Genomic DNA, 19,240 nt, shown 5'->3' on the forward strand with positions numbered 1-19,240 from the left:
TATGCAACTTACACACTTAAAAATGATTGCCAACTTCGGTAAGTTTTACCGAATTTTTGTTCGGTACAAATCATACATTTAACCACACAGCACAGCAAAGCATACATCCATTGTGAATCGTACATCTGTCTCCAATGCTTCTTGCAAGATCTACAAAGAATTTTAACCATTTAACGTACTTTTTGATCATGAATATAGCTCATGTAACCCAGCACAAATCTGCATATGAATAGTACCAGCTACACTTGATTTCCCGAAAACCTTTTTTTAATGCCGTTTTTAATACCCGGCCGTGTTTCAACGCAGTAGCTGTGTATTTATCTCGAAAGCAAAATCGTGAGTGCAGCCATATTACAACCACTTATATTTATAAAATAGCACACGTGTCGAAACCGGTGGCGTGTTCACTCGTGAAAATTTAAAACATGCTAATTTCTTAAATTAAAATGCAAATTTTGGATGAACACGGACGCGAGATTTGGCCCAAGGCTTTGTGTTTCGCTGCCGGAAAGCATCGTGTGTTTTTGGTGCCAAACGCTAGTAATCCAATACACCTGTGTACGATGATTTGAACCGACAGCAAATGAGTTTTTCTTTTCTCCGGCTGGGAACGTGAGAATCATAATAAAAGCAACAGCTTTAGGATGGACGAATTGGGTTTTCTGGAAAATGAAACATTTAATGCATTCCTGGAAGTCACTCTGTTAGAGCTTCAATTCCACTTTCATCTCGTCTGGATACTTTGGTGAAATAAATTAAAAGCAAATATTTCTCTTTGTTCACAAACTCTCGAGGAATATCACAGCACCCAAGTGGAATAGTTGTCGTCTTAATTGAAAACTTGACTAATCGGTTGTTTTTCTTACTCTCAATCCCTTTTCCACTCAACAGCTCATACTGTCCGCGCTTGTGACAGTAATCGCAGCGCAGAATGATTACACCACGCCGGTGCCCATCCTGAAGCAAATCAACCGACACAACGAGGACGGAAGCTATAGCTATGGCTACGAAGCGGCGGATGGTTCTTTCAAAATTGAAACCAAATACCCTAACGGTGAGGTACAGGGCAAATACGGCTACGTCGATGATAGTGGAAAGCAGCGTGAGATTGAATACGGTGCCAGCAAGCGTGGATTTGAACCAACCGGTATGTAGAAAAAAAGGGAGTGATATTCCACCTCAAATCACATGGTGATATTAAATAAATCTTGTCATATCCAAATGCTAAGTGGTTATGATGGAATGACTCCGAAAAACCTTTCCAGCAGACATTAACGGTTTCCAATTTTTCACAGGTACTGACATCAACGTTCCTCCACCAACTCTAAACAACAACAACTACCCAGCTTTGGGACTAAACGAGGAAGATGATGGGCAATACCGTGAAGACCCAAGCGTCTACTACAAGGACTCGCGATACAATTCCAAGCCAGCTTCAGCTCCCGCGTATCAGCCTCGTCCAGCTCCTGCGTATCAGCCTCGTCCAGCTCCGGTTCAGTACAACTCCGCGCCACAGCAGTACTATCAGAACAACGTTGCTCCGGCCCCAATTCAAGCTCCAGTGGCTCCAACCTACCAGCAGCCACAGCATCGATTCCAGCCACAGCCACAAGCACAGGCACAGCCGCAGTACTATCAGCCAGCCGCACCCCAACAGCGTTCAGAATACTGGCACCCGAATGCCAAGGTGGACATCAATACTGGATCTTATTCGCTAAGCTACACCGGTTAAAACCAGTTAAGTAGTTAATAGTATGTGTATGCGTGTGTGTGTGTCCCTAAGTCAACTTGCCGTGTATGCCAAGAGCTTTACTGTTGTTGCTCGATGCGTTGAGAAACCAATCCAATGTAGATTTGTGACAATAGAAGAGTCATGTATTTACTATTGTGTATTCTGTGCTAGCAAGATATTTCTCTACTTTTTTTAGATGAGTTTTCAGGGTACGTCCTTATCAGGATAGAATACATTTATTATAATCGTAATAAAAACTGCGTTTTTGTGAAATTGAGAAAATCCATTTCAGATGAATGTCAACAGTTTTTTTTTCACTAGCACGAGATAGAATTGATCATCGCGTGACATATCTATCGCAAATAAAGAAATAACCTATCTTAATAATACGCCATGCTATTATTATTCTTACTGTTGGCGTGTCAACGCCAGCGCGCCGCTACTGTGATCAGACAGCAGCTCAGTTTCGACTATTGCGCATGACGTCGCGATGCGCAATAGGCGTGACAGATATTCGCAGCGATGACAGGTTTGGTACTCAGGTATTGGTGAGTAGAATAGAGGAATGATTTGGCAGAAGAGATGATTCAGCACAAACATGGGAGAGTGGGAGAGGAATTGGACTGATAACAGGATTGATAGGAGAATGAGTAAACAAATAATCTAGACAAAAAATTAGAAGGAAAGTGAAAGAACACAGATTGCAGAAAGTAATTACTTAATTTACTACTGAAACATTATCCTAAATATCTAAATTCCTTAGTGCTTATTTCTAAAATTATCAGGTAATTGGCTTAATGATAAAATCAAGTGAAATTTACTTAATCTAATATGTTTTTGGACAGGAGAGCATATGATAAATGAATTGTATATTTCCAACCTAAAACTAATATTCTTAAAACTACATTGTTTAAGGTAATTGAATACCGCTGAACTTATACAACTATTTACAACTAAATTTATTATAGTACGGTGAATTAGTACGGCAAAGAAGAGGTATAGACATACCATCAGGCAAACGAAACACATAGTACGGGACTAAACGTAAGTTTATGCATGAAAATATGTTTAAAACAAAAAACAGCATAACACACAGAAGCAAATAATTTAGTTCTTGGTTTAACTGCTAGATAACTGTTAAAATGAAGCATATTCTTTTTAGGATAATAATAATCTTCCGGACAGTAAATCAACCCCAGTACCGGTCGTTTTATTCCCGGGATTATTATTGCGGAATTTCCCGAAAAGTTGGCAATTTTCCAACATATTATTATTATCGTTTATTTACGAATAAACCGCGGTTATGTCGAATCGGTCTTTGCGATCAAAACGGTCGGGCAAGTCAAGTGATGTGGTAAAAAGTAGTGCAAATGGTGGTGTGCAAACGGTGGTCATGGAGGATCCGGAGGAGTCCCATCCCGGTCATACATGTCAGGTGTGCCGAGGAGAAGATACGGACGAGATGGTGAGATGCGACGATTGCCTGAAATGGCATCACTTCGGATGTGTCGGAGTCACGCAGGAGGTTGAGAATTATACCTGGAGATGTACCAAATGCGAAACAGCGAAAGGTGTCCAGGCAACAAGTTCAACTTCTGAAGCAGTTCGTCCTCATGAAGGTGGTGGTAATAAAAAGCAGTCGTCCGATCCCGTCGATGCTACCAACTCGAGTCAAGCAGAAGTCGCTGTCGATCCAGTTCCGTCCATCACAACTCTACAGTGGGATACGAGGAGTAAGAAGATAAACCCATCGATCAAACCGTCGAAAACAACCTCTATAGCATCGAGTCGCTCCTCGCAAGCCCTTGCGAAGCTAAAGCTCCAGAAGCTCGAGGACTTGAGGATAATTGAGCTGCGTGAAGCAGAACTTCAACGAGCGATTGCAGCGGAAGAAGCGAGAAAGGAGAGGGCCTATTTGGAGCAAAAATATCAGCTGATGGAGGAGGCTATAAGTGAAACTAGCTCAGTCAGCAGCGTAGCTTTAAATCGGATGAAGGACTGGGTGGCATCTTCCAGCAATCAACAGGAAGAGCTTTTAGATCTAGAGCAGGATCCGGATTTGGAGAGTCAGTTTGATCCTGATAGCCATTCAAGCAGGAAGCAATTGAGATATCCTACGGTTTCCCAACTCGGAAGCAACCAAAGCAGCAGTCACGGTACGCTTTCTGGAAGTTCAGAGCCTGATCCTCCGGAACCATTCCCATGGACGGAGTCTTTGAAATCGCTTTCCGTAAAGCATCCAGAACCAACTCCGAAAAACCAACGGCCGGTTCAGAATCCAGCAAAATCATTTCTGGTTCCAGATCGTCCAAGGCCGGCTTCGAATCTTAGATCTCCACGTTGGATCTCACCAGAGGGATCGTCAAGGCCTGCTCCGGATCAGAATTGCCCACCGTCAGTTCCGATTCCTGCTATTTCACAAAGAATATCGGATCATAGGTCTTCAGGTTTGGCGCCGAACCCAGAGCGTTTGCATTCAGAACCTACTCGTTATCGTCGACATCCAGAACCGTCACGATCAGTTCCAGCCCCGACGCCAATAAATCTACGGCCAGAACCCGTTCCACGATATTCACAACCAGATCCGATTCCTTCGTATTCAAGATTTGTTCCTAATCCGGATTCACGGGTGCCAGCCCCAATTCTGGTACAGGATACACCACAGAACTATCAAAGTTTTCCTCCAAGGCGATCGAGCCGTCTTCACGATCGTGACGAGGATGCATTGGATCCATGTATGCTTACTCGAAAGCAATTAGCAGCTCGACAAGCTATATCGAAGGATCTGCCGGTGTTCTCTGGAAATCCTGAGGAATGGCCGCTTTTCCGCTCTACCTTCGACAGCACGACAGCGATGTGTGGGTTTACCGACGAGGAAAATATAGCTAGGTTGCAGCGAAGCTTGAAAGGTCGAGCGTACGAAGCGGTGAGATGTCGACTGATGCATCCTGCCAATGTTAACGGAGTTATGTCGACGCTAAAGATGCTGTTCGGGCAGCCTGAAGTTATTGTCAACTCGATGATTACCAAGATCAACTCGCTCCCAGCGCTGAAGGAGGATAAATTGGAAACGCTCGTGGACTTTGCAGTCAACGTAGAAAACTTCTGTGCGACAGTAGACGCGTGTGGTCTGGAGGAGCATCTTTACAACGTAACATTTCTTCATCAACTCGTCAACAAGCTGCCGCCTTCTATCAAGTTGAATTGGGCTCAATATAGGCAAACGCTTCCAACGGTCAATCTTCCGTGGTTCAGCACCTGGCTCTATTCTCTAGCGGAAGCCGCCAGCGCAGTGATTGTTCCAAACACCAGCTTCGACCCCAAACCAGTTCGAAGCGATGTTCGTGGAAATAAGAAAGGGAATTCCTTTGTCAACGCACACTCAGAAGAACCTGTATCGGATCCCCGCACCACATCGTCATCCAGATTGAAAGTAGTTCACGATAGCTGCCCAGTATGCAAGGGAACCTGCAAGTGGATCGCCAAATGCAAGAACTTCATAGAGTTCTCTCGTGACTCACGCTGGGCTACAGTGCGAGACCTCGGCCTCTGTCGGAGATGTTTGCGTCGACACAATGGAGGATGTCAAGCCAAGCTGTGTGGGAAGAACGGGTGCGAGCTAAAACACCACGAGTTGCTACACAACGATCAGAAGAACATGTCACCGTTCAAGGATACAGCACCCAATACCACGAACAAACCTACAACACAGCGCAGTGATCCTGCTCAACCAGGAACAAGTACGTCGGGACACGGATGCCATACTCATCAGGTTACATCCAGTCAGGTTCTATTCCGCTACCTGCCGGTAGTACTTCAAGGAAAATACGGTTCGATCAAGACGTTCGCCTTTCTGGATGACGGATCAGCGCTCACACTTCTAGATAAAGATTTAGCCAAGGAGTTGCAGCTTGATGGGGAGAAAAAACCACTGTGTTTGCACTGGACGGGTGGAGCGCAACGACGAGAAATCAACTCAAAAGCCGTAAGTCTGGACGTGGCAGCAACACATTGCCCCACCAAGAGGTATACCTTGAACGGCGTGCGCACAGTAGATGAGCTTCTGCTTCCATCACAAACGCTCAATGTAGAGGAACTCGGCAAACTGTATCCTCATCTCAAGGATTTGCCGATCACCTCGTATGAAAATGTTCGCCCGAGAATTCTGATCGGTATGAAGGATCAACACCTAAGCCTGGTCCTAAAGAGCCGAGAGGGAACACGTGAGCAGCCGATCGCTGTGAAGACCCGACTAGGTTGGACGATTTGTGGAGGAGGAAACCAAGACGATGTTCCAAACCTAGTGCACTCAGTGTTCCATATGTGCCCATGCGAATCACAAATGGATGAGGATCTACACAAGGCGATCAAAGAATACTTCACAATCGACAGCTTGGGAATTGCGCAACCGAAGATAGCACTCATGTCCGCAGAAGATGAACGAGCCCAAACCCTGCTTGAATCTCGCACCGTTATCAAGGGTGACCGCTACGAAACCGGCTTGCTATGGCGATATGACAATATTCGACTGCCGGATAGTCGCCCTATGGCTCTGCGCCGGCTCCAGTGTCTCAAGAAACGGATGGACAAAGATCCAAAGCTCGCTGAACCGCTCAATTTGAAAATCGCCGATTTCGTCATGAAAGGATACGCTAGAAGACTCACCAATGAGGAGCTGAAGCAACCATTCCATCGGGTCTGGTATTTGCCGACTTTTCCGGTTGTCAACATCAATAAACCGGGAAAAATCCGAATTGTATGGGACGCTGCTGCCTCTGCGTATGGAGTATCGTTAAATTCGGCTCTATTAAAAGGTCCTGATCAGCTTTGCGCACTGCTCGCTATCCTCATCCAGTTCCGGGAAGGCAAAATTGCGCTCACTGGAGATGTGCGTGAGATGTTTTTACAAGTCCTCATGCGCTCGGAAGACCAGCATTGCCAGCGATTCTTCTGGTATGACGAGGAAGGTAACATCGTGGTCTACATCTTGCAGGTGATGACCTTCGGAGCCTGTTGTTCCCCTAGCAGCGCTCAGTTCGTCAAGAATATAAACGCGGAACGATTCAAAGCAGCATACCCAGCAGCAGTTGAAGTCATCCAGAAGCGGCATTACGTCGACGATATGCTGGTAAGCGTTGAGACGGAAGATGAGGCATTTCAACTTGCGCAACAGGTGAAAAAGGTGCACTCGAAAGCTGGATTCGAGATGCGCAACTGGATAAGCAACTCGAAACGCGTTGTGCGGGATCTGCAAGAAGAACATACAGATGAGAAGAACCTCGATCTGTCGCTGGAGCTAGCCACCGAGAAAGTGCTCGGAATGTGGTGGTGTACTGATTCAGATACCTTTACCTACAAGGTCGGATGGACTCGCTATGGAGAAGCGCTATTGAAAGGTCAACGACATCCAACCAAGAGAGAAATGTTACGCGTTCTTATGTCTATGTTTGATCCGCTCGGACTGATCGCACATTTCCTCATGTACCTTAAGGTGCTACTTCAAGACGTCTGGCGTTCCGGTATAGACTGGGATGATGCAATCGACGATGCGCTGTTCGACAAGTGGCAAACATGGCTGCAAGTGCTCCCGCAGGTTGAACGAGTCAGCATTCCTCGATGCTACCGTGCACGAACCTCTCCCAATTGTAAAGACATCCAGCTACATACGTTTGTTGACGCTGGAGATAACGGAATTGCTGCGGCCTGTTACCTGCGCTTCGCTCAAGATGATGTCGTAGAATGCAGATTAGTAGCAGCTAAGACCAGAGTCGCTCCGTTGAAGTTTCTCTCAACACCTAGACTAGAACTTCAAGCAGCATTGGTTGGGGCCAGGCTAGCACAATCCGTATCAGATGCACTGTCATTCCGAATCTCTCGTCGCCACTACTGGTCGGATTCCCAGGACGTACTTTGCTGGATCAAATCTGACCACCGAAGATACTCCCAGTTTGTCGCGTTCCGAGTTAGCGAAATCCTGGACACCACGGAGATGAACGAATGGAGATACGTTCCTACAGATTTAAACGTAGCAGATGATGGGACGAAATGGAAAGGACTTCCTAGTTTGGCTTCAGAGACGAGATGGTTCACCGGGCCCGAGTTCCTGCAGCACCCGGAAACTGGTTGGCCAGACTCATATACTAGCTCGAATGAAGCCGTTCTCGAACTTCGCCGTAGCGTATTAACTCACTTCATCGCCCCGGAACCGATAGTCTGTTCAAGCGATTTCTCAGACTGGAATCGGATTGTGAAAGTGGTTGCTCTAGCTCATCGTTTTCCTGCCAACTGCAAACTGAAGCGCCTCCAGCAACCGATCGTAAGCGGACCTCTCACCAACCACGAAATACTCACTGCCGAATCCTATCTCATTCGCGTAGCACAACAGGAAGCCTATCCGGAAGAAATAGCAGTGCTTCAGAAGTCGCTACAGTGCTCGGATCAACTATCAACCCCGATCCCCAAATCAAGTCCGCTACACCAGAAGACGCCATGGCTGGATCAGAATGGAATCCTGAGGATGCGCGGCCGCATCGCCGCTTGTTTCTACGCAACCGAAGATGCTAAACACCCCAAAATACTCCCCCGTGACCACCACACCACCAAGTTAATCGTTGCACACTACCACCAAAAATACCACCATCAGAATCACGAGACCGTGATAAATGAGATACGACAAAAATACAGCATACCGAAGCTACGCATGACCTACACAAAAGTGCGAAGTGACTGCCAACGCTGTAAGAATGACCGAGTGATCCCGCGCCCACCAATCATGGCTGACCTGCCTGCTGCACGACTTGCAGCTTTCGAACGCCCATTCACCCACGTTGGCGTTGATTACTTCGGTCCGTACGAGGTCGTCATAGGCCGACGAGTCGAGAAACGCTGGGGAATGCTCGCTACCTGCCTCACAATTCGCGCAATTCACATCGAGGTCGTTCACTCCCTCAACACCGATTCTTGCATCATGGCGATGCGAAACTTCATTTCCCGCCGAGGAAAACCACGGGTGATCTACAGCGATCGAGGTACCAATTTCATTGGTGCAAAGCGGGAGATGACGGAAGCTGAAGAATCAGTCAACCAAAATGAACTGATGAGGGAGTTCGTGGATGCTGGAACAACCTGGGAGTTCCTGCCTCCCTCTTCTCCACACATGGGCGGTAGCTGGGAGCGCTTGATCGGTTCCGTCAAAAAGAACCTAATGGCGATCCTACCAGCACGGAAGCTGTCGGACGAGGTCTTACGGAACCTGCTGACTGAAATCGAGAACACGGTGAATTCCCGCCCACTGACGCACGTTCCTGTCGATGACGATTCAGCTCCAGCCTTGACGCCCAACCACTTCCTTCTGGGCTCTTCCAATGGAGTCAAGCCGCTCAGCACCATTGATGACAGCGGAGCAGTTACACGACAAAGTTGGCGATTGTCCCAAGCCCAAACTAACCGGTTTTGGAAGCGTTGGGTAAGCGACTACTTGCCCGAGATAACCCGGCGTACCAAGTGGTTCGTACAAACGAAGCCGATTGAGGTCAACGACGTTGTGGTGATAGCGGACCCGAAGATGCCACGGAACTGCTGGCCGAAAGGCAAAATAATCTGCACTCAACCTGGACGAGACGGCCAACCCAGATCAGCAACGGTGAGGACATCGACCGGGATCTACGAGCGTCCGGTTGCCAAACTAGCTGTTCTAGACGTGCGACGCGAAGCGGAGTAAGCTGACCAGGTGGTCAACGTACCAGGGGGGAGTGTTGGCGTGTCAACGCCAGCGCGCCGCTACTGTGATCAGACAGCAGCTCAGTTTCGACTATTGCGCATGACGTCGCGATGCGCAATAGGCGTGACAGATATTCGCAGCGATGACAGGTTTGGTACTCAGGTATTGGTGAGTAGAATAGAGGAATGATTTGGCAGAAGAGATGATTCAGCACAAACATGGGAGAGTGGGAGAGGAATTGGACTGATAACAGGATTGATAGGAGAATGAGTAAACAAATAATCTAGACAAAAAATTAGAAGGAAAGTGAAAGAACACAGATTGCAGAAAGTAATTACTTAATTTACTACTGAAACATTATCCTAAATATCTAAATTCCTTAGTGCTTATTTCTAAAATTATCAGGTAATTGGCTTAATGATAAAATCAAGTGAAATTTACTTAATCTAATATGTTTTTGGACAGGAGAGCATATGATAAATGAATTGTATATTTCCAACCTAAAACTAATATTCTTAAAACTACATTGTTTAAGGTAATTGAATACCGCTGAACTTATACAACTATTTACAACTAAATTTATTATAGTACGGTGAATTAGTACGGCAAAGAAGAGGTATAGACATACCATCAGGCAAACGAAACACATAGTACGGGACTAAACGTAAGTTTATGCATGAAAATATGTTTAAAACAAAAAACAGCATAACACACAGAAGCAAATAATTTAGTTCTTGGTTTAACTGCTAGATAACTGTTAAAATGAAGCATATTCTTTTTAGGATAATAATAATCTTCCGGACAGTAAATCAACCCCAGTACCGGTCGTTTTATTCCCGGGATTATTATTGCGGAATTTCCCGAAAAGTTGGCAATTTTCCAACACTTACACTTATACAACGCAGATGGGTCGAAAAATTAAATTCTGTAATTCAACGATTAATTTTCAAACAGTCGGTTTGTCGAAACTCTCAGCTCGCCCTAACTGGGTGTGCGGATTTAAGAGTTTCGATAGATTTACGTAAGAAACGAACCTTAGAGATGAACTAGCCTAAGGCTAAAAATCTCTTAAATAAAGAATTAAAAAAAAAAAAGTAAGAAACGAACCAGCCATTGGCTAAAAGTCTTTTAAATAAACATACCTAACCAAACCTAGATACGTCTATTTTAAAATAAATCCTTGAAATTAGCGTAATATGCCGCGTACAAACAAACTCCTTTATATCTAATGTAAGAATGGATAAGCAAGGAATAAACTGCCGGTAACCGCAAGTCAATCCCACCTGTATTTTTTATCAATTTTGAGTTAGCATCATTAAATAGTTTAAGCCAGTGCCAGTGGTGTAATGGTAAGCGTGACTGCTTTCTCACCCCAATAGGTCTGGGTTCAATCCCAGCTGAGGTTGGTGGGATTTTTCTTAGGCATAAAAATCTCTGGTCACGTCTTCCTTCGGAAAGGCAGTAAAGCCGTTGGTCCCAGCCCATGTGTGTTGAATGGGTGCGATATCCTATGCAGGTGTGGAAGCTTCCTTCCTGCACATTCGATTGTCAATGGATGGCAATCAATGTCCGTCGGTGATTGGCACTAGATAGCGGATCAGAAATTGACGTAAAATAAAAGAAAAGAGAATCACTAATTAGTTTATCTTTATATGTTTTGTGAGCTAGGCATTTGGAAAAATGTGTTTTGTAAAAAAAAAATAAAAACAATACCAAGACAAAATGTTCCACAGCGAAAAGTAGCCGCAAGTCAGTCCCATTAGAAAAAATACGATTAATAAAAAAAAAAAAAAAAAAAAAAAAAAAACTATAAAGCAACGACACAGCTATGTTTTTAGGCTTGTTTCTATTGAATTAAGAATGTTAGACAACGTATCGCATTATGAGATTTGACTCAAGACAAATTCTGTCCACTTTCTCTAGTGTATCCGGAACATGTCCGAATATGGCCAATATAGTTTTAACGATCCTCAATATGACCTCCAATGTTTATGGGTCTGAATTCTCATGTGATGAGTCGCATGATGGATTTTAATTTAAACAGGTTTTACTACTTCCCCGGGGATACCCGGAACATGTCCGAGTGTGGTCACCATGGTGCTGGTTACTCATCAAGACTCTTAATGATCTTCTTTTCGAATTCTAATGTGAATTGATTTATCGCATGGTGAGTCTCAAGACCCATACTCGCCGGAATGTGTTCCGGTCATAGTTCCGAAAATAGCGGAACGATTCCAAAATCATTCAATAACATGCTATGGGACCATGGTATCTTTCTACTGTTCAATACTGTGCTAAGCTAATGCAGCATCGTCATGGCATTGTGACTGCCTTGCAGTTATTTTCCAGGCATGACATGCAATCGCAAGTCAGTCCTACTCAGATTTTGGTCATCAAATAACATTTGCAAGATATTTTATCCAATAATTTTTTACTAAACATAGGGTTTTTGATTTAATTAACCAGCGCTTTACCTTTCTGTTTTGAACGGGTTTGAACAAAAAATAGAATATTTCTGTGAAAGATTTTATAATTATAGCCCCATATAGACATATTTAAAAAAATTATGTATTTACACCAAAAATTGTGATTTTTTTTAAAGTATGCAATTCGATTACCTATAGCTTAAAACGGATAATGTGATTGAAATCAAGTCGATAGGTTGTATCGTTGCCGAGAAATCATTAAAAACGTACCGTGTAAATCACGAAAAACCGTGTAAAAAACCGCGTAAACAAACTGTGTAAAAAAGTCTACAGTGTACTTATAAAGAGAAAAAAGAAAATGGGATGGGGGACTTCTCTCCGGACAAAGAGATTTGCACTCGAGACCATTAGCATGAGACGTATGGCCCGTCCTCTACTCTGTATGCTTTTTTTTGTATTCTAAATATAAGATTTTTTTCAGTACCTGCCGAAAAGTGAGATACTGTTCAATTAATCGAAACATATGCAGAGGCTTTCCACGAATGCTGGTTCGGTGGGCTAGCATCTGCATTTTGGATCCAAAGGTTCTTTGTGCGAAACTGACCAAGAGATGTTTTTTTTATAAAACCAATTTGAGTTCATCGAAGGCTATATCAGTGAGTTGGCTTCTGTATTGGGGATCCAAATGTGAGATGGTTTTATGACAGGTGCGCACTCGGAAAAAATCCGTTCCTGAAAACGGGAACGGACCATGAACTAAAAATCACGGCCAACTATCCAGAACAAAATTTTCTCAAATATACACCGTGAACTATGGTCTCTCAGTATTGGTGAGTTCTTTGCCGTTAATGTTCACGAAAAGTTCACTATTTTGTCATAAAGAAATTCAAAACAAAAAAAAAATATGGGCGGATTTGGACAGTTTTTGACCTGTTTCATACAACCAGAAGGTGTATGATGGTCACAAATACAGTGCCAAACTGATTTCCTATGCAATTAATCAATCTTTGATGTGAATTTCGCTAATAAACACGAGGAGCATTTCTTATAGCAAAACTTGCCATAACAAAATGGGCATAGTTCATTTTAGTAAACAAACTAACACTTCTTCCTTGTGTGTCACCTTTGTATTAAGCGCTTAGATCCAAAGGTTCATAGTTCGAAACTGATCAACAGGTTTGGCTTTTCCTCACACGTGTACCTACGAAGTGTATGTGTTGCCTCACACGCCGATAAGAAAACACGATGCACGCGGAGAAAAACTTTCGTTGCTCGCCGTGCACAAACGCTCGAACGGAGAGCAGGAGCATTCCCTATCGTGCACCAGGATTGCCAAAAGCAAATCTGTATTTTTGCTTACAAAAATCTTTTCATCTGTATTTCTTCTTTGAAAAATCTGTATCAATATCTATATAGTTTTAATATTGCGTATTTCTCTCCAAAATGAACAAAGAAGTGTTGGAAGTGCGATATCGGTCATAAAAGTGCGCTTTTGCATCAAATCGTGTTAGTACATTTTGCGCCGAATACATTAATAGCGTTAAGCTTCAACTTGGATTTACTTTTAATACCGTTCCTGTTTGGAAAATCTGCCAAATGTTTGTTTAAGATTGAATTGGTTAATAGCACCGTCGATACCAAACCAACCCAACATTCGTTATCGGAATTTAAACCGAGGATAATATTAGTTGGTGTTTACCGCCATAAGATCATTCTAGTATTAGTTATCAAAAAAACAACGTACATATATGCAATTTGTGTTGTACGAAATTGGGTTGTTTAACTTCGAAAAATATACCGATTTGTATACATCATCTGATAGAGCTTCGTTTTCTGACCACAACGATATTTTAATCGATCGCGTAGACATTCATCTCGAATTTTAAATCAAGATTTAAACTTTTGATCGTTGACACTAAATCTATTCGTTGACAGCTCGCTCTCATACAAAGTCCCACCAAGGGGCGCTAAGATGGTGATTTTTGCCAATGTAATCGTACTTATTTAAAATAGTTCCAGTGGACCAAAATTGATGAAATTTTGGATTTAGGCAGATAACGAATATGTATCTACCTCAATACCCCTAAAAAACCCACTGGCATGTACGTACAGTGCTGTCATGCAGTTGTGTGTGCTCGATTACTTCACCCCGGTAATCCAGTTCATGAGGTTACGGTAAAATGAAAGTAAGACTAACGCAAAAATTTTGCTGAATTAAAGACATACCTAAAAAAATCTGTATATACTTTTACTCAATCAAAAAATCTGTATATCTGTATATACAGATTCTTGGTTTAAAAACTGCTAAAAAATCTGTATAAATACAGATTATTCAGATTTATGGGCGGATTAGATCAGTTTTTCACCTGTTTCATACGACCGGAAGGTGTATGCTGGTCACAAATGCCGTACCAAACTGATTTCCTACGCAATTAATCAATCTTTGATGTGAATTTTGCTAATAAACACGAGGAGTATTTTTTATAGCAAAAAATATGATGGGCAACAAAATGGGCATAGTTCATTTTAGTAAACAATCTAACCTTCCTACTGTGTCACCTTTCTATTTCCCGCCTATGAATGCGCCAGCTGTTATCAACCTGGTGTACACTCAAAAAAATTATCACATATCTAATGGATGAAATCCATGTGATTTTCACATAGCTTTCCTGTGATCACATAGCAGCAAATCCCACCACAAAATCACATGAATATTATGAGGTCCATGAAATTCATATGAAAAATCATATAAAATTAATGTGATCGCATAAATGTTATATGAAATTCAGATGAATTCCATTAATTTTGATTATGGATGAAAATCAAGGGCGTTTCCGATGGAAGCTACATGAAAACTATTTTCGGTGTATACAAGGTGTGGAGATCTAGCCCTGACGTATGTGTTGGTAGAGGGAAAAATGTAAACTTTGCGGGAGATGAAGGTGACGCCGTCATAACACTCGAAAGGAAATTTGCGAAATAAGAAGTAAAAACAATCCTAGTAATTTTTGCATGATGATTTAGCTTGATTGTATTCTTTTGTAAAGTCGCCGTGAAATATCAGCTTGCAATTTTTATTTTATGATATTTCCTTACTTTAAAAGAGGCAAACACTCAAAAACATGTTGCTTTTTCATGGTATACAGTGTGATAATTCAATAATCAATCAATTATCTCAACATTAAGTGGCAGACCATACATCAATTTTAGTAACATACATAAATTCTATAATCCATATTAATTTTCCTATGCAAGCGCCGATCGAAACAAATACTATGACGTCACTACAAGGGTGATTGAGTGAACGAAAGAAACGAATCGTGCGAAGCGGAATGAAAGCCGAGTGAAAACGAAGTGCACCAATACATTTAGGCCTACAATTCCATACCTTGTATTGGCGTTGAAACCGTCGAAATATTGTCTCTTCTAGAAAAGATTGACAGTTTCTTATGGGATTTTTCGGTGGAGTGAAAGGATAGTACGAAGTCCGCCATGTTTAACGCACAGTCTGACGTTTGCTTACGGATTTTACCATAGGAGTAAAGAGCTACAGAGTCGCCGTCAACGCCAATAGACCAGGTTGAGCTGTTATGAGGTACACGCTAACTTGAAAGTACTCATTAATGAGTAAAAAAAGACCCATTTTGAAGAAAAGTGGCTTAACTCATTAATCATTAAACAATTTTACCCATTAATGAGTATCTGTTACCCATTAATGATTAACAATTACTCATTAATGGGTAACAGATACTCATTAATGGGTAAAAAATTTACTCATATAATGAGTTAAGCCACTTTTCTTCAAAATGGGTCTTTTTCAACCATTAATGGTTACTTTCAAGTTAGCGTGTAAGGAAAATGCGCAACGGAATCGCTTCAGTGAGCGTGCTCTTGCTCTGGTAAAAAAGCCGAGTGTAGTCAACTGCAAAACTTCGGGATTTCTCATTTGCCGAAGTGTATGCGATGCATTGCACTCTCGCACTTACGTACAATCGTCTGGTGTAGAGTAAACCGACCTACGAGCTTGCTGATCAAGAGAAGGTTTTTTATTTATAAAACCAATATGAGTTCATCATAGGGTTTTTGATCTAAATTCCGTCCTACTAAGCACAATCCGCGCTTTATCTCTCTTTTCTGAACGAGTTTGAGAAATGGAAAAATTGAATTTTTTTTGTCAAAGATGATTTCTAAATTTATTCACCTTTCCATACGTACCGTTGGATTTGATAAAGAGTCACAAATTGTTGAGATATTGTTTAAAATCTAATACTGCTTCTTGATTTTAAATTCGTTCTACGAGTTTCAATTCCGTCCTAACGCATTGAAACGCCATTAGATTTTCTTCGTCCTACGGATAAACGTAGAAAAAGTGGATTCGCTAGGAGCGCTTCTTTTGTTTTGAGAACAATGAGCGTAAATATTCATATAATGCGCTCTAACAGGGTTTACGTTGTAGCTAATTAAATAACGCATCGGCACAAACCTATTATTGAATTGTGCATGGTGAAATCATTGATATTATTGATCTTTTCTGATCAATAGAACGGAAATGGGCGATTACGACGAAGTAGTGCTCTACCCTACACACTTAGAAAAATTCATGTAAATTTAGGTGCTCTGAGAGTGACATATACGAGCATCAATTTTGACATAAAGTTGAGTCATAACAGACGCGAAATAAAGCTCAATCAAACGTAGGACTTTTGGTCGAGCAACAAACTTTTCAGTCTCATGGCACTTAATATTACATGACATGTTTGTTTACGTCTCATCTTTTATGTCAAAGATGGATTCCGTTACGTGTAAAATTAGTTATTTCTAAGTGTGTACTGCCTATTTTATTTCATCACTTATGCTGGGCTTTGACAAGGCAAGTCAAATGATCAACTCAGTTGAATTCAATTGGCTTGAAAAGTTGAGCCTGGTTCAACTTTTTTCAATTCAATAGAGTTGATCAAGTCAGTCGAATGGAATGGTTTACACGTTCAATTCGCGTTCAAGTCAGTTGAGTTCAACTGACTTGATCAATTGACTTTCCCTATCTAAACCCAGCTTTATGGTTTTGCCTTATCTTGAGTTTTCGACGAGTATCCTTCCTTTACCAAATTAATCTCTGTTGCAATATATCTACTAGCATTAAATTGATCCATAACTTTTTGTGAAGACCATGACTTTGGCAACAACGATAAAATTTATAATTTTCCACTTCTTGCAGTTTGGGTTTGCATGTTTTTTCTTCATGTTTTATATAACTTCGTTAAATTCATTCACTTCATCAGCTTCACGCTGTTATTTGAAAAGATTCTTTCTAATATCTTCGTTGATTTCACGGTGCTTCTTTTTGGGGTAGTGGACGTAATTGAGTTTTCCCACGTCTATCGGTGATACCTGGATTCCTGCAATGCATCGGTTGAATATTTTGATGTTGACTGGTTGAGTGATACTTGATAGTGATAGTGATAGCACAGACAAACAGGCATAAAACTCGCAAGTTGTTCATCGAATAAGCATTTAAAGGTCAATTTAAAAATTTCTTAGTTAGTAGTACCGCCACCTGTGGCGCGCATAGTCAATTCCCCTGAGTTTGACGTATGCACACTATCTCCATCTGTTCAGCGTGCTACCCACCACAGTGTACTCAACAGATGGCGGTAATGTTTTAGCGACGATGTTTTACAGCGATAAATATTCAAAGTGTTGTGTCTGTTTGTCTGTGGTAATAGTGAATATTTCGATGTTGACTGGTACGATTGAACTGTAGCTCCTGGCGTCGCTGATAGTACAGTTGTAAGGCTTCCAGAGCTTCCGACGTCAGGAGCTATCGCTGTAGTTGGTATCTTTGAGCTTCCGCCAACATGCTGTTCCACGCTTGAGATGAAAAGAGTTTGTTTATCAATACGAAGGCGGCAGGACATGCAAATGCGAGAATAAGTACTCAAATCTGATGCTATGGAATATTCAATGGATTTTAATTTCTGAGGTACTATCGAGAGAGACTCCTCAGCTCTTTCGAGCACTTAACTTTCTCAAACGGCCGAATGCACCTGATTATGTATGTTAGTTTACTCATGTTCATGTTGCTTCCTGGATCAAAAAAAGAAAAAATAATAGTGTTGAAAAAAACATTTTATTCAAATACAATTTTTCTTAATGCTTACCTTTTTACCATATAGTGTTACACTCATTTTCTTTAAAAATCTTTATATCTTTCAAGATGTATGCGGTAGTAGGCAATCTCTGTGACCAACAGCTAGTTTTCACCATTTGAACTCCTTTAAGTATCAGATTGACAGGTACAATTTCTACATTAGACGGATTTCACGCCAACTCATCCAGTGGTTGGCAGCACCCTCTCAGAACCTTATGGAACTTTGTGGGTGTGGAGACTTAGCAATTTTAAGCAACTTTGCGTACTTATTTTTTTCAAAATTTATCTCGCCTAACATTTGATAAGGGTTAAAGTTTTTTGTCGATTTTTTTTTTCAAATCGATATAGCTTAAAAATGACAAGCCCTACAAAAAAGTTATGTATGGCGAACTTTTAGCAAATAATCTGAAATTTTATAAAAAAATTTAAATAAAATAAAAAATCGGTTTCTACACTCTAAAAAAATATATTTAAAAATTAAAAGTCATTTTCCCAAAAATGGTACCCCTCAGATTTGCTTGATATTTTTTCTCATGAAAGGCAATATAATTACCTAACTTTTCTTCATACATCGCAAAGTGGGCGCTTTTAAGGAAAAAAAGTTGTTCGAACAACAACTTTTTCATGTTAATTTTTTTTTAGCGTGTTTCACTCAAAGTCGAATAGTAATACGCGCACAACCTTATTAAAATTCGATTAAACCCATAATATACTATATAAAATACCCATAAATACTTTTCGATAATCTGGGCGAAATCTAGCCTAACATTTGAAAAGGGTACAGAGAAGTTACCTGCAAATCGTCCAATAAGAGTTCAGAATAAAACGTTCTAATGAGGAACAGCCATCTCAGCATGGTTTGCACTTTCCTGTGATGGATTGTATTATAATATATGCATACACTCTATCCAACTTCTATAAAACCACCCTCAAATTGTTCCAAATCAACAGGTAAACTAAGTAAAAATCACTTAGTATGTTTTATTCATGAAAAGATTTCAATTCATGTATTTGTGATTAATTTAATTAGAAAAATAATCATTCATTTATTTTTATGTATTAGGTGTGTCCATTAGTAAGCAATATGCATATATGTTTATACCTCATCTCTCAAGTGAATACATATAATAGCGCAGGTAACTTAACGATTATTTAAGGCATGCCTAAAATAATCGTTAAGTTACCTGCTATATAGCAGTTATATAACAACGCAG

The 19,240-nt window shown here is 41.4% G+C and overlaps 1 protein-coding gene across 2 annotated transcripts in view; it reads left to right on the forward strand.

Moving 5' to 3' along the window:
- Positions 1–1,924, forward strand: part of LOC135709980 (pupal cuticle protein 27-like) — a 38,464-nt gene extending 36,540 nt beyond the window's left edge. For both annotated transcript variants that reach the window (XM_065232435.1, XM_065232434.1), the window contains 2 exons: positions 892–1,147; positions 1,296–1,924. In XM_065232435.1, coding sequence (XP_065088507.1) covers positions 892–1,147; positions 1,296–1,732 — 693 coding nt within the window. In that variant the 3' untranslated portion in view covers positions 1,733–1,924. The remainder of the gene's footprint in view (positions 1–891; positions 1,148–1,295) is intronic.
- The last annotated feature ends 17,316 nt before the right edge of the window (positions 1,925–19,240 follow it).

Source organism: Ochlerotatus camptorhynchus, unplaced genomic scaffold (genome assembly GCF_037179485.1).
Source record: "Ochlerotatus camptorhynchus isolate MF236.1 unplaced genomic scaffold, CSIRO-AGI_Acam_v1.1 ptg000369l, whole genome shotgun sequence".
Lineage (NCBI taxonomy): Eukaryota > Metazoa > Arthropoda > Insecta > Diptera > Culicidae > Ochlerotatus > Ochlerotatus camptorhynchus.